Here is a 16089-nt window from a genome sequence, read left to right on the forward strand (position 1 = left end):
ACAAATGGTAGGACTTTGTTACCTACTCTGCTGTGAGCACAGAGTCCTTCTGTGTAAATGAGGGAAAAGGTGCCCCTGGTGGAAGGATCCAGAACAGCAGAGGCATGGAAGAAGGGGCAAGTTCAGTCTTTGTGCAAAGAGATAAAGGTACCCATTCTCTACTTAGAGGAAGCCCTGCATCTAGATTTCAGTCCCACGGTCAAGGCACTCTTGAACCCGCATCCCAACAGCTCTGGCTTTAGTTCTGCTCCTGTCTGTTCTAATTCAGTCATCACAGGATCATGTCTGAACCTCAGGTTTGGCCCAAGGAGAAAGAGGGAATTGGGTTGTAATTTCTGTAGCTTCCTTCGGCCCTCACAACAACAGAAATTCCAGTGGAATTTTCCACTTACTTGCAAACAGGACTACGTTACATAGAGACTCTAATTTCTGAGTTTGGCTTTCCTAAGCCATCTGATGGCACTCCCTAAATATTTGAATGAAATTATGCATGGTTTGATGTGGAGCAGATTAAAAAATGAATGCTTTAGTATATCTTCGATGTTCCAGGTGTAAAACAACACAGCCAACCAGCAGAACGGGAACAACCACTCCCTGTTGTCGGCGTGACACACGATGAGATCGCACACGACAGTGGCGGCATCTACTGAGGCCCTTACCCACTTTCTATGGGCTGGATGGCACATTCTGTGCTGAAGCTGCTGCCTCTCCCAGGGCACCAGCACACCCAGGAAACAAGAGCTGTGCAGAGCCAAGGACTGATTTCTTTGTTGATGTCTTGTAACCAGAAAACAGAAATTAGATCCTTGCCCAGATCTGTCTATCATGGAGTGTGAGTGCCAGCAAGTGCTTTGCAGTGCAGAGCAAACAAATCAACTTCTTCGCTTATCACGAACTGTTAACCCTCAAGTCGGGAAGCAAGTTTCAGAGTCTCATGCACCTGTAGTGACGTCACTGGCTGCTCTCAGATGTTAGCAGAAAGATGTTGCTTGTGTTTTCCAATATTTCTGGTTCTTTTTTTTTTTTTTTTTTTTTCGGAGCTGGGGACCGAACCCAGGGCCTTGCGCTTCCTAGGCAAGCGCTCTACCACTGCGCCAAATCCCCACCCCCCCAATATTTCTAAAATAAGCCTTGCCATTGGTTCGTGTTAGGTTTATATCTTGAGCAAGGCATAGGGTTTTGGAAAGATTACAATGAACTACACCATTTTCACTGGAGGCCAGAAAGAGGAAGGGAGTCACTCTAGGTCACCTGGGAATCAAGAACGTTTTCCATTCTTCCATAGCAGAGATGAATCCAGAATCCTGGTTTGGCAGCGGTAGGTCAAGAGCACACAGCGCTGTAGTTGAATTTCTCAGTTCAAATGCTCTTAGCACTAATAGATCAGAAGTGGCAGAAAGTGAACCTCACCTTTACTGGAGAACATTGCAAGAGTGGGTGTGGTCTCCCAGAGGCTAGAGTAAGACAGAGCAGAGCCTTTGCAGTGAAGCCCTAGGCCTTTGAGTTCTCTGAATTAACACTCCAGCTTGCTAGCCCATCCTGTTCCCTCCAAAGCAAGCTACCCACTGTCTGCTAGCAGAGTTGTCATGGTCCACTGCTCCAGGGTCATCCCACATAGTTACAAAATCACCATCAGAGGGTAAAATGGGTGTATCAGAAGACAAATGCTGTAACAAGGATCCCTTTATTAAACACCTCAGACACAGCATGCCTCTGTGAGCTGACAGCAGCAGGGAGAAGAGGCTGCCCAACAGAGGCAGCTGAAGAGGAGCAGCCTATGAGAAGCAGTTCTGAATTTATACCAGCAGCAGCCCCTCTCCTGAAGCCTAGCAATAGCACCTGGGACAGGGGGATTAAAAATGTTCATTCTTCCACTATCACTGGGGTGAACCCGTGCTGCTGGGACCTCTGTGTGCCTCTTTAAAGACAACTTGGAGGCTGTCCCTTACAGAGCACTATGAGGGGAATCAGAACTTCTGCTGAAAATACCAGTCCTAATGGTCTACACAAGGGGGTCCTGTGTCACAGTCCTTATTCCAGCGGTGGCTTCCTCCAGCCTGAAAGATGCTGTTCAGAGGGATTCTTGGGGCCCTGTGGATGTTGTCCTGGGTCTCCTCAGACACAAGGCAAGCTTGCTGTGAAGAGTTTGGACTCTCAGCCATCAGTACCACGAGAGGTGATGGGGGAAGGCAGTAAGTCACAGAGGCCTGAAACCAATTCACATTGTAACTTTAGACTTGGGCACACTCTAGCTGTGGGGAGCTGAGTACCAGCCTATTGTGTCGAGCTTCTGAATATGCAGCAAATTAACTGTGTTTGTGTTTGTGTGTGAGTGTGTGTATGCTCGCGTGCATGCGTGTGTGACATAGTGTTTGTGTATCTGGGTGGTACGTGTTCGGGTATGCTTATGTATGTGTGGCATGTTTGGGAGTTTGTGTCATGTGTAAGTGGCATTTGTGTGCTTCTGTAGTGCATTCATGATATATGCTAACCTGTGTGGCATACAGAGTGTGTGTGTTGTAACTCTGTGTGGTGCAGGGTTGAGGGTGTGACTGGGCTCCGAATGATGATCTGAAGCAAAACATGGAAGACTGGAAGAAGGCAATGCGAGCAAAGTTAGGAAGAGAGGCAGAATTAACAACTCATAGTATCCTGTTAATTTATACCACGGCTCTGTACAAAAATAAAAACGTTCTCATAAGATTATCTATTTAAATAAATATTCAATAGAATACTCTCTTTTCTATAGCTCATCTTTGGGGTTAATATTCAGTCCATGCTTCCCATGCTGTTCTTGATCCAAGATGGCAATCACTTCATCAGCCTGTATCCGCTCCTGCAAAAAGACAATTGACACATTTCTGGTACAAGCGTAATAACCAGCCCGGGCAGCAGATGCTTCCCCAACATTTCCAGCCAGCCATCTGTGCACAGATTGGTGCAACATCCAGTCAAGAATACACTTACTTCAGTCAAACCAATGCATTCTTTACACTTCCCATGTTCTGAGCCATTACCTTCCAAGATGGCTCCTGAGGAAGAAATCTCATCCATTCATCAGCTTTCTACCCTCTTTGTCTCTCAGGTCAAACACCAGCTCAGTGTCTGTCTGAAGAGACTACTCACCTTTTGCCAGAGAAGCCTGGTCCTCCTAGTCTCCCTTACTAGATAAGGTTTCTGTCCCTGTCTTTCTGTGTCCTGTTTGTGTCCCTGTCTTTTCATGGAGGATGAAAGCCAGAGTTTCTCAGACAAGCACTACTGACATTTGAGAGAGAGAGATCTATTGTCAATGTTAACATCCCTGGTCTACAAGATGTCCCCACATTATGGAAACGAAAGTGTGTCTGGACATTGTGAAAGGTCCTCTAAATAGCTAAGTACTACATCTTAAGAACAACTCTTTCAGATCCTTCTCACTAAGTGTCCTAGGAGGTTCCAGACAAGTTTTCCTCCTCGATTACGCTCCTGGTAGATATTCTCCCTTAACTCTAACTGCAACACTGTCCCACATTGGGCTCACCATTCTTCACTTGGTCCCTGGCTCTGTTTTCTTGGTGAGCTGTCACTTTTTTAATATTTTTTCTTCTTCAGTTATATTGTGTACTGCCCCTCTCTGCCCAACTTATACTACATTTGGTTACCTCAACGTCTCTGAGCGTTCATTCTCAAAACAGCTTCCCAGCCTTGATTAGAAATGCTCTCCCAGAGGCTCCCCGTATAGCTTGTGTTATCTTTTACCTCTGTATCAGTCTGGCACAGAGCCAGTAGTCTTCCTTCAACTTCCAAGGCAACCTCCCCTTGGGTTAAGCCATTGTTTACCTGTGATATTCCCCTGACCTAAGTCCACGTGTTGGCTGACGTCATCTTTTCTGTGTAGTCATTCCCTAGGCCTAGGGGAGCTTATAAGAGTGTGAGGAATGAGCAGAGGATCACTGCAATGGCTTCTGAGCAGCTAGAAGCAAATCCATCTGCCTAATAGGAACTGTGAAACAAGGCCCTGACTCTTTCTTAGCCTTACATCCAATGCTCACCTTTTAGAAAGCATTCAGTCAGTTCTAGCTACTTTGACCTTTTGTGGGCATTTGGTTTGTTCCTTTCATGGTGCTAGGGATTGGACCCAGAAGCATGCACAGGCAAGGTGTATGCTTTAACACTGAGCATTTTCCCGGTTTATTTTTGGTTCTCAACTACCCTACTCCAAAACTCTTCTTATCTCTGGTCTTGTACAAGCTGTCCTCTGCCTGGAGTCACTCTCTTCCTGTCTTCCTTTTAGTTGCCTCTCCCTGCCACTCAGGTTGTAACTCACTTATCATGCACTTGTAAATTGTTTTTCTCAAGTCATTTATGCTATTCTATATTGCTGTTGAAACAAATTGTATTACGTGCATATTTTTGCTGATTTTTGGTCTTTTTTCTTCTTGTTCTAGGATGTAAAAAGGAGAGAGTAGGATCTCATTGTCTTGGTCACTGATATATTTTCAGCGCCCATAAAACCTACTGCCTCTTGCAAGGGCTTCATTATATTAAAAAGGAAGTATTTATGGAAATGAAGGTCTAAAGCGCATCTCCCCAAGGGATGCTGATCTTATAAAGATTATTGCCAACATTGCCTCCCAAATTAAACCTTCCCCAACTGATTCTCCCTGTCCCTAAGTGATCATTTGCTGCAGACGATTCTTACAGAACTTGTCTTGTTAGTAACTCGGTTCCTGTTGTCATTGTTCTGGCTTAATGTGAAGTTTCACGAAAGCAGAAATTTTGTCCTGTACAGTTTCTCTTCCCCCTTGGCCATTCCTAGTCCAGTTTCCAGCACACTAAATTATTAGAATAACTAGATTCTGACTTGAGAACAAACTTCCTGCCGTGAAGGAGCTGAGAGTTAATAATCATGTCACATACAGGCAAAGATACTAAATAATGGGAAACCGCATTGTTACCTCTTGAAAGCACAGGGCTCAGCAAGTTGATAAGCCTTCAAAGCTTTTGCGTTTGATAGCCACAAGGAACTATTAACATATGCTTCTCTTAAAAGGGAAGAAACCCACGGGCTGGGACAGATGTCTACAAACCATCTAGTATCTTATGTATGTGTGTGGCTGAATACTTCCTAAAGATAAGATTCTCTTTCCCTCTCCCTCTCTTTCTTCCTTTCTTTTTAATCTATCACATGCACATATATATTTGAGTCAGGGTTTCTCTGGGTTGCCCTAGCTGTCCTGGAACTCACTCTGTAGACAAGGCTGGCCTCGAACTCAGAAATCTGCCTGCTTTTGCTCTTCAGTGCTGGGAGTAAAGATATACATTACCATGCACATTCAGTAATTATATAGACGATCTGTTACTTACTTTTCTTGGACAGGCTTTCTGTGTTGAGGAGTCTGATCTAAGTTGGAGTTAAACCCAGGGATTCACAAACTGTCACATATTAGAAGCACCTGGGACGTTTTAAACTCCTGGTACTCATAAAGCTCTGTGCGTAGTTAGATGCGCACATCTGAAGGTAGTCAGGCATTAGTGTTCTAGGCATCAAACACTTAGGTGATTCCTGGGAGTTTTTCCAGAGGAGAAAACATTGCAGATAGCAATTCTAAGAGGTGCTTGTCATTTCCTACTGTGACCACTAGATGCCGCTAAAGCCCGGAACACTGGAGATGTTTCTCTCACTTTTTTATAAAGCATGGACACTGGTGTAGAGAAGGAGCAGAGAACAAGGTTTGCGTGAATTACTTTAATAAAATGCTATGATGTCTTGTGAGGTGGTGGTGGGTGTGAAATGATTTCAAATTCATACTAAAATGGGGTGCTGAGTTTTCCCCAGTCTAGAGTTTGCTCTCTAGACTTTCACATAGGGGCAATGGTGCTGGCGTTTTGTAGATTAAAAACCCAAGTAGAAACTACAGGTGAAGGAGGATGCTGCACTCCCACCAAGTTTTCTGGCCTCTGCTGAGTTCTCATCCTTGGCACCTTTTTTGTCTGTGCCAGGCCGCTGTCCTTATAGCCCTGGCTTCAGATGCTACTGCGGTGTTGTCGTTTCCTGGCTGCCGGACTTCCCTTGTAGTCAGCGGCCATCTTCTCTTCACTCCTGACCTCAAGCCCTACCTAGCTGTGAAGAAAGTGCTTTGAGGGTGCAGACAAAAAGAAAACGTAATTAACCTGCGGCTGCCGCTGCTGCTGCCGACACTGGATTCAGTTTAGAAATTGAAAGGAAAAAAATATGCACATCATTGTAAAACTAGAATTGCAGGGGCTGGGAGACGACCTCGGTTAGGATGCACAGGGTTCTTGCAGAGGCCTGGATTTCCGTTCCCACCTACCATGTCTGGTGGCTCGCTCTAACTCCAGGAGGCTAAGTGGTCTCATCAGAACTCTGCTTACACACACACATGTGCATACACACACGCCATTGAAAATCAAACCATCTTTAGCAGCATTGAACGCATGCTTTTAATTCCAGCACTCATGGGGCAAAGGCAGGAGGATCCCTGAGAGTTCAAAAGTAGCCTGGTCTATGTAGTGAGCGACAGGGCAGACAGTTCAACATAGAGAGTTCCTGCCACAGCAACAAGAGGCAGATCTTTACAGGTATAAACCAGAGAATCGTCTCTCCTTCACGTTCAGGTGTGCAGTAGACCCTGAAGTCAGCGGTAGACGTCTGTGTCGGCTCTCTTCAGAGCCACCCTTCGTGGCCATCACCATCAGACCCTTGAGCTACGGCAGAGCTCTGATGGATATTTTCAAGCTGATGCTATCACTGAGCCAAGAGGAGGACTTGGAAGTTATACCTAAAGGGAGCCTGACTGTTCTCCCAGGAGTTTCTATTCTCCCTGCTGGTCTAAACTACAGGGCTCTTGACAGAAACAGTAAGTGTCCTGGACAGTCCAAATATAGTATTATTTTAACATTCAACTTAATAGGGTAGCAAATAATAATGGTCCTCTAGTTCCCTTGATGCTTTCCCACGCATGCTGCATGAACTACTCAGAGATGTTGTGACGCTTTCCTATCCTTACTAGTGACCAGGAGAAAGTCCTGGCTCCCCACGGTCTAGTGGTAACATGGTACAATGGCGTCAGTGAATTCAGTAGTCAACATTTGTTGTGACAACCAAGATGCACTAAGGGATCTATTTCTGCATATGTCTTCATGGTTAGAACTCAACTGGGTAAAAGTTACCTTCGCAGTCCCTTTTCTTTCCCCCAAATCTCACTACAAAAGTCAGTACAGTCTTAGGGACCACGTAAAGGACTTTACATAGTGGTCAATCCAGAAAGCAGGGTGCGGACTCACCAATTCTCGGTAGAGAGGGTCTAGGGTGAACCACAGCGCCACAGCACAGCGCTGGCCTCTGGTAACCGCCTTCACCCCATGAGGGTTCTCGCCACCAGATGAGAAGCTGATCATTCGCCCACATTTTGGCTTTATAGAGGCCTGAGAACAAAATAAAAGTGAGACTTTCAGTTCCTGTGTCCCGTGAGCTTCTGTCTTTCCTTCTGTGGGACTACTCCTTTCGGTTAAAATTGGAAGCAAAGAATAATGCAATCTTCATGATGAAATAAAACAGACATTACCTCAGTTACTTTTACCTGCAAAATAGAAATAGTTTCAAAATAACTTTTTCCTTATACAATAAGAACACTTAAGCAACCTGGGTGGCCATCCCATGCACATAGGATTCACGTGGCATGGGCCTGGCCACTCAAGAACACAAACGTCCACTTTAGTTTACTACATCAGCCCTTGGCACTTTCGATTCTTTGACACTTAATGTGGACATGCATTCTGATACCTGTAAAATGGGAAGGAAACCAGAACACGAGGGGTACCAGAGAAGGGCAGGGCAGTGAGGGAACTGCTGAAGGGACCAGGCTGAGAATCTGCAGTCTAAGCAACATAGGCTACAGTGTGTTCGAGGCTGCGGTCCTGTGTCATAAAGGTGTGTAATAGGGTTAGATGTCATTTTGCATCCTTTAGGAGATAATGAGAGCTTACTCATTCCATTGAGGTTGGAATGACAACCACAGACAGCACAGTGGCAGCCCTGGCCAGTGTGTGTGTGTGTGTGTGTGTGTGTGTGTGTGTGTGATGTGTGTGTGTGACAGCTATGGGATTATTTCTTTCTAACGCTCTCAGGAACATATCTGAATTTTTCTAAAGTCTTTAAATGCTCTGTAAAATTAACTCTGTGTTAATGTCCTGTGTGTGTGTGTGTGTGTGTGTATTGTTGTTGTTGTTGTTGTTATTGTTGTTGTATGTATATGGGTCATACACATAAGTGCTGGTGTCCATGTAATCCAGAAGAAGGCGTGGGTCCCCAGAAGCTGGAGTCTGAGGCAGTTGTGAGCCGCCTGATGTGGATGCTGGGAACCAAAACTGCCCTTCAGTACCCAATGCTGGGCAGGAAGAGAGGACCCTGCCCACTTCTCTTGAGATTGGATTAGGTTTGTTATGGAAAAGCAGATAAATGAGAATTCCCCATTTTAAAGAATTCCCACCTGATAATTTTAATTATCTACAAAAGCCTTAAACTCTGCTGCATGAATGAGCATGAGGCGCTATTGAGCTTTTCCATTCAAAGCTTAACGCTTTTTTTTTTTCATTCACGTTTTGGAGGGAAGTAGATTCTGGGTTTTGTGGCAGATGCCTCAGGTATTAGAACCATAGAACTGGTCGAGGGGAACATTCCCCACCCGTTCCGGCTTTCCCACAAAAGCAGCAGGATGGTACTCAACTTACACTCAGCAAAGACAGACATCAACCATTGGGCATTTCCAAATATGGCCACTAGATGGAGTAGAAGCAAAGGAATCTTTAACCACCAGTCTGATTTTTTTTTTTTTTTTTTCTTTCAAGTGATTTAAAATATAACTCTTTTTCTTCTTCAGCTTCCAGGTTTTCAAAGCTTGGAAACAAGATGTTTTGTGTGCATAGCTTCTCCACGAGTGAGAATCTTTACAAGGAGTTAAACTTCAGCCCAGATCATCAATCGTGGTTTATATTCTCAGTCTGAAGCCTCAACCTACTTCCTGATTTATCTTACTTTCTAAGCAGAGGGTGAGTCAGCGCATCTGCTTGAACATAGGTCGTTGCGTTCAATTTCATGAAATATCTTAAATTATACCTGTACTTCTTGGTACTATTCCACCAATCCTCATAGGAATCCTCCTTAAGCCAATGATATATAGCCTAAGATATCATCCACTTATTTCTCCATGGTGCTCCATGACTATTTTACCACTGAGGAAAGCGGGTAAGCTAAGATTGAATGCTCAAACAAGGAGAGCGTTTGAAATTTTCTTACCTATGCCAAGAACTTCACGCACATGTCTCAACTGCTTAGATTTTGCAGGAAGAAAGAGACCTTATAATCAACTTATAATTATTCATAAGTTTTTCATTTTGTAGTTTAGTGTTCTCATAGTGTGTTTGGTCTTTGGCTTAATGACCAAAAGAGTCTAACCATGTAGTCTGTGCATGCTAAGGACGCTGGTTTCTGAAGCCATTTTTTGACTGTGAATAAAATGGCTGTCTGTGACTTTTACTTTAAATATTTGTGAATATAAATATCCATTTGGAGGTAAAAGCTCACGGCTTATACTTAATTGTATATATCAATTTGCATGCACCTATGTCCATGTTTGGAAATTCATGCTTAGTCTAAGCACTCTGGCTACTCAAAGCCGTTGATTCGTCCTTGATGTGGGTGACTTAGGAACTGAGGCTGGAAGATTCCCACTGGATTACTTGACAGAACCTCCAGGCTATGATCCCACAGCTAATATCATTTAAATGACTGTGACGAAGACCTTAAAAAAATCCCTATTTCTCAATTTGCTCATCTTTAAAATGGACTAAAATGGTGACTTATGCTTTAGTATTTTTATTACATATAAACTACCGGAACCCTCTTTACTTCTTAAGTTCTTGAGCTCAGAACTATTTGAAATCCAACAATCTGAAAGATCCCAGAGAGATGGTAATGCTGGATTGAAGATACTAAACTACAGTTTAGGAAGGGGGTGACTTACAGTCACAGTTTTAGCATCCATTTCCGTGAAGATGAATTCTCCTCCTTCAAAGTCGTCATTCATATACAGGAGAGCACTGTAAGGAGGGGGCGGGGCAGTCAATGACAGTCCAGTCTTCAACAGCATCACAGTAAAATGTGGACGACTAGTGACGAAGGGAGTGGCCTGAACGGGGAGTTGCCTTTGATGCTGGCCCTCCAAACCTGTGAAATTAGGCTCAGGAGTGTCTGGGCTATCTCCTGTTGCTTACCGGTCCCTTTCTGTGTGGTTTTGGCCTCATTTCAAAACTCACTTTACATTGTCAACAGCTAACCAGGCTTGACTTCAGATAGCCCTCTGAATCCAGCCACATTGCTTATAACTCTCTTCTTCCCACGTATAGAAGGAGCACCGGGATGGGTTTCTCTTTCTTTAGCTTAGGTAATGCATTCTAGCCTGGTCATGCAGATAGGAAATGCTCACTAAATATTATGAATAAAATACAACATAGCAACTGTCATGTTATTAAATATTAACAGTCACTACATATTAACATATATTGTTTCATGCTAGGGTATCTTCTCTTAGTGTACTAACATATCCCCTCATACTGTACACCAGTATTCCCTTTTTGAGTTTCTATTTCCTTTTACTTTTTCCAACATAATATTTTTATTGAATATCTGAGAATTTCACATTATGTACCCCGATCTCTCAGGTCTCCTCATCTCCTGCCCTTTGACCTATGCCTGAAAGAAGATAAACAAAAACAAAACTAAAAACAAAACCAAGTCTGATTGTGTTGCCCATGAATTCACTGGAACATGTCAAACTCCCAGTAGCCAGCCCTGTATAGAAAACTGAGTTCTTCCCCATCATTTCTGTTTTCATAATGGAAAAATATAGACATGATCTTTGGTGAATGTGAATAATACACATGCATGTGATAATGTGTTATGTATGTTAAGGGACCAGGCCTGTGAGCTCTTGGAGTGGGAAACACATGCAAAATGATACGCTTTGGTGAAACAGATTGATCTAGAATGCGGCTTGTCTAATTAAAAGGAGACAAAAGAAGCATGATGCTTAAGGCAAAAATGAGAAGGCTCCTTGTCACGGTAAAATTTTTTAAAAAAAGTTTCTTTTATCCCTCACCAGTGCTGGCACCAAAGGGCCACATGGTATCCGTGGGAATATTTCCATCTCAGTCAACAAAGCCTCTCACCCGCTCTGCTCCATCCCATACCACACTGCTGCTGGCTTCTCTCTGAGCCTGGAACAGTCTCTCTACCCATCCAGTTCCCAAGGCAGTTGACACCATGCCAGACATACATATGCCAATTCCATGGTGGGCCCAGGTGTCCTGCCACCATACACTCTCTTGAACTCAATTAAATCACCACATGAAGAACACACAACACAACAATTGATAAGATACAATTGCCCACCTAGGTAAAATATAGTTTGCTCATCTAGACACACCAAATCCTGTCACATCCATCCCTTAAGAATAGCCACATCAACCTGTAAATGTGCAGAGAGAAATCTTAACATCTGCCGCCATGTTCTCTTGGCTGCCCACCCCCACCCCGCCCCATCTCCTCCTCTCTAAAACTTTTCTCCCGCCCATGCTTCCTTCTCGTCCAATCACAGGCCTTGTTCTAGCCTGTACCCGCCTTCACCCGCATAATGACATCAACCTACAGCTCCTGCTCCGTCATGGAGGCTCCAGCTGATGCCTGGAGAACTCTGCTTCACCGAAAGGAACAAGGAAGCAGCAAAGCAAGGCGGCTTCCCTCTTCCCACCAAAGCTTGACGAGGAGCGGCCCTACCTATAGTCCCGAAAGGTGTAGGCAGGAGGCTCCTTCCAGCATTCGTTGGCTTCTGGATCCAGCAAGCAGTTGTCCGCATGAATGGGGTGACTGAGGTCATTTCTTCGATCCTGCTGCCCTGCCAGAAGAAGGAACAAAGAGAATTGGGAGCAAGCAGGATGAAGAACGGCAGCAGAGTCACCGCAGTGTGCAAGGAGAAAGCACAGTTTGACGGCCATCTTCGGTTTCTGGCTGTCCCTTGCCAAGATGGGGAGACAGAAGGAAGTGGTGCTATATAAAAATAGCGGCTGGCTGAGGGACTCCTGTGCTTCAGCTTAATCTTGATAAGGAACTTGGGCCAAGCCACACGCGTCTTTTCAGCTAGAGAAGATGGAATACACATACCTGGTAAAGCCCAGGCGTTGTATGGTTTGCCCTGCATGTGGGTTAGCAAAGGCTCCAGGAGGACTAGGAGACGTAAACCAAAGGTTCTGACTCACTCTCCAATGGTGTAACGGGCTCTGACAGGTAGGTTTTTCCCCTCACACTGAGGTGAGTGAGGAGAAAAGCAAAAGTCTGACAACAAGCAGGAGTGAGGGGCACCTGTTTCTCAGAAGGCTCTTCAGTGAGCTCCTCACCATCTACGCCTCTGCTCTACTGTGGCCACAACTGTACTTTTCAGCTTCCAGAGTCCCTGAAACCCCAAGCAGAGAAGCATTTTTCTTCTGTCTTAGCAATTATGGGAAAATGGATTTGAAGGCAGAAAATGTACAGAATGAGGGTCCTCCAGAACTTTAGGAGTCAAAGGGGAAGAAAACGAGTTAATAAATTTCTGTTGTTTTAGACAGCTATAGTCCTCGTAACTGACCATTCTAGAATGTAATAGAGCTTTACAGTGCATTGTTTTCTTTCCTGGGGCATGCTAAGCGGAAGGCGACAAGTTCAGGTTCTGGAAACCTACCAGACAGGGCTGTTCTGCAGACCATGTGTGTATAGGAAAAATACAGGGTTGAGTTCAGCATGAAATAGGACTCCACAATCTTCCGAGCCTTCTCGCTGATGTCATAGAACAGCCGTGCACTCTTCAGTGGCACTCGGCCTTCATAACCAAACTGAAACAACAGAAAGCCAAGGAATTGGAGACCATGGGGTTGACTGGAGGGCTCGAGACCAACAGGCTCTAGGTTTCATTCAGAGACTACAGACTAGCCATCTCTGTATCAACTAGGAAGAATAACTTCTACATGCTTGTGGTTTCAGATAGAACAATGAACCACTGGACCAGCCTCTTCCTAACCATAGAGGGAAACTAAAAAGCTCAATACTCTCTCTTCTCCTATAATACCTTATCCTTCATCTCCTATAATATACACTTCATCCTTCTCTAATACAGTTTCCAGAGAAGAATTACTGATTTTGGAATGTTTCTGTCATTAGCTCATGACGTCCTTGAGGATAGTGGCTGCAGTTTTGGGGGAGACAGAAACTGAGGAAGCATGAAGCTTGGTGGATGGATGCCTGAGGGAGGGGATTTTCCGAAACTGCAGTGGCCAGGCTGTGGTTTAGTGAACGAGCATCTGCTGAGAATGAACCCTCAGCACCACCAGCGAGTGACAAAGCCACCAACCAAGTTCCATTTCTCAGTTGCGCCCCTCTAAACTCTTCTTCCTCAGTCTGCCATTCACGAAGGCCTCTGCCTTCTCCCAGGAACCCAAGCTTAAGGGAAATAAAGAATTTACTTTGAGTGCTTTCAAAACAGTTGCTCCTTCAAACTTCTCATTGGGTGTGTGGGGTGACGTTTTCCCTCGGTATCCATCACCAACCAGCATGATTCCCTGAGGATAAAATGAATTAAAAGACTCTATTAGTGACGACTAAAAATCTATCCTTTCTGCTTTGGCTGAGAAAACAACCCAGGACTCGGTATCATTTAACCCAATGGTTCAGAGACAAACAATTCTAACCAACGGAGGGCATTTTCTTTATCTTCAGCCCATTTTCATTAAAAAATAGAGCACCTTTTCTTAAATAGACATATAATTTAAATTCTTCATGTACTGGCTAGTGGCTGGTTAGAATAAAGAGAATTCTCCAGAGACTTTTATGCTAGGCGGGGCACATGCTGGGTGGCTACTCTCCTAAGAACTAAGCCAGGGGGAGTTTCAGATCATTCCAACCCTGGAGCTACAAAGCACCTTCACAGAGACTGTCTTCCACCTGAGTAAGCGCAATTTCAGTTTCCCTTGTTGCCCTCAAGGGTTCTGACACTCTGGCATAGGGACTGGCCTTCTCCAGGACACTGTCCTGCAGGCTAAGTGCTGACTGGCGAGCATCTTGTCCCCTCTATGTCACTGCCTCCAGGCTGAGCATAGGTTAGCTTTAAGGTCTCCTATTCTCTAGTCCTCACACTGGCCACACTGTGCAGCTCCCGGCACTGTTCTTCCGACAGGACGTTATCTAGGAGAACCCGTTGAGTCCCATTCAGCTGCTCGGAGTTGTAGACGAAGGTGATGTTCTCATAGAGCAGAGGGCCACCTGGAGGGAGAAAGCAGAGCGTCTTTCCTGCGACTTCCACCCTCTAAGAGGGAGCATAGAAAACCCAACAGTCAGTCTGCAATGGAGAGTGAGTGCGGGAGATGCAGTCTCCATAGGAACACAAACACACAAGACAAATTGCATAGTACAAAGCTTGATAAAGGTTTAGGTCTCAAACTTGGGGATAAACTGCTAACTGAGGTGCCGATTAGCATATCAACATGGATGGACTGTTACCCTGTCTCTGGCATACATACCCCCTACTCTGAATACCACCTGTGCGGGGACTAGGCAAGGTATCTCTTGTCCAAGCTTCCCTTTCTCATATAACCCAGCCATTTTAGCTAAGGTGGCCTCTTGGCCTTTGGGCTGACAGTCATCATTCCACTTTCCGGGCCTTTCAGCTTCTAGATGTCTAATCCCCTTTCTTCTTATGTGTCAGGTTCACGTGGCAGGTGGTGTTCATGCTGGACTCTCCCAGATGCCTCTGTCTGTGCTTTCTCTTATCTATAATAAAACCCTCCGCCCTTTAGGAGTGGGCATTGCTTCCTTCACTTTCTTCTTTTTATTATTCAACAAACGCAATACGGATTGAGGGAAAGTAGATGTTTAGACGCCAGCTCTCCCACAGGGCTATAAGCATTGAATGTGCAGCGGTTAAACCATTTTTTAAATTTAATTCTGCTCTGAGAAAGCAGCATTCCACCTGCTTCAGTATCTCCTCCAGGAAGATGCCTTTCTTCACGGTCCCTCACTGTAGCTCTGATGCAGCATCACGACCATTGCATTGCTATAGATTCCTGCTCGCTAAGTACGGTACAGGTCTGCCACCCAGATTTCTTCCGCATGCAACTCAGACATCAGGGAACACAGCATCCCCTGGTTTCCAACACCGTTGACAATGTACTCCTATATTTAGGGCAATTGGTTTTCTTCACGTGAGTGTTTTCTGGAGTGTTTTAGAACCATTAGCCCCACATAGCCTCCTTGGAGGATGAGGGGCGGAGGAATGTTGGTGAGAAAAGCAGAGACTGAAGTAGAAACTTAACAAAGAAAGAGAACAATTCCTTTCCCCACTGGAGTCATGAATGTAAGAACCTGATACATTCCTGAAGGTACCACACCTCGCTGAGGGAGGCCAGCTATGGAGGGCACAGACAGTTAAAGGGCATTGTCAGGAGAGCGAAAAGACAGCCACTAAAGGAAAAAAAGACGCAGAAATTGATGTTTCCTTTATCAATATGAGCAGACTGGTCAAACTGGGGAAAACCACTATCTGTTAGTCTGGTTTGCATATCAGCTGTGTCACAGTAATGGCTAATGGAACACAGAAAGAAGGAGGTAGAGTTCATCAGTCCTGAGCCATGCATAGCTATTTGCTCCTGGAGGAGCGTCAGTGCTGACAAGCTATCTTGGATGCAATTTTCCTTCTGTGCGTGCAGTCATGAAGCTCTGCTTGTATAATCTGCATTTATGCTTCATATAACTTAGTGCCAAAAATTATGAAACCAAAGAAAAGCAAGAACGTAAAAGAAACAGCATCCCCGGGAGAAGTACTAGTGAAAAGGGTTGATATTACTTTGCTTAAAATAAAATACCAGATTTCCCGTGAACATTCTCCTGAGTGATTGGACACATTCTTTGGGATTTTCATTGCTTGTAGCATGTGACTGTACCGTGTGTTTTCAACCCACTCTTTAAATATTGAAACTACTATGGAAACTCAGTGAATGTGATGA

General features: G+C 44.7%; 1 protein-coding gene across 1 annotated transcript in view; it reads right to left on the reverse strand.

Moving 5' to 3' along the window:
- Nucleotides 1–1665: 1665 nt before the first annotated feature.
- The window catches only part of P3h2 (prolyl 3-hydroxylase 2), a 145261-nt gene continuing 130837 nt past the window's right edge, over nt 1666–16089 (reverse strand). The window contains exons 9-15 of the mRNA XM_032900041.1: nt 14223–14350; nt 13555–13650; nt 12777–12927; nt 11837–11954; nt 10026–10101; nt 7288–7428; nt 1666–2836 (exon numbers count right to left, since the gene is read on the reverse strand). Of these exons, the coding sequence (XP_032755932.1) occupies nt 2744–2836; nt 7288–7428; nt 10026–10101; nt 11837–11954; nt 12777–12927; nt 13555–13650; nt 14223–14350 (803 nt within the window). The 3' untranslated portion in view covers nt 1666–2743. The remainder of the gene's footprint in view (nt 2837–7287; nt 7429–10025; nt 10102–11836; nt 11955–12776; nt 12928–13554; nt 13651–14222; nt 14351–16089) is intronic.

This window comes from Rattus rattus, chromosome 4, assembly GCF_011064425.1.
Source record: "Rattus rattus isolate New Zealand chromosome 4, Rrattus_CSIRO_v1, whole genome shotgun sequence".
Taxonomy (NCBI): domain Eukaryota; kingdom Metazoa; phylum Chordata; class Mammalia; order Rodentia; family Muridae; genus Rattus; species Rattus rattus.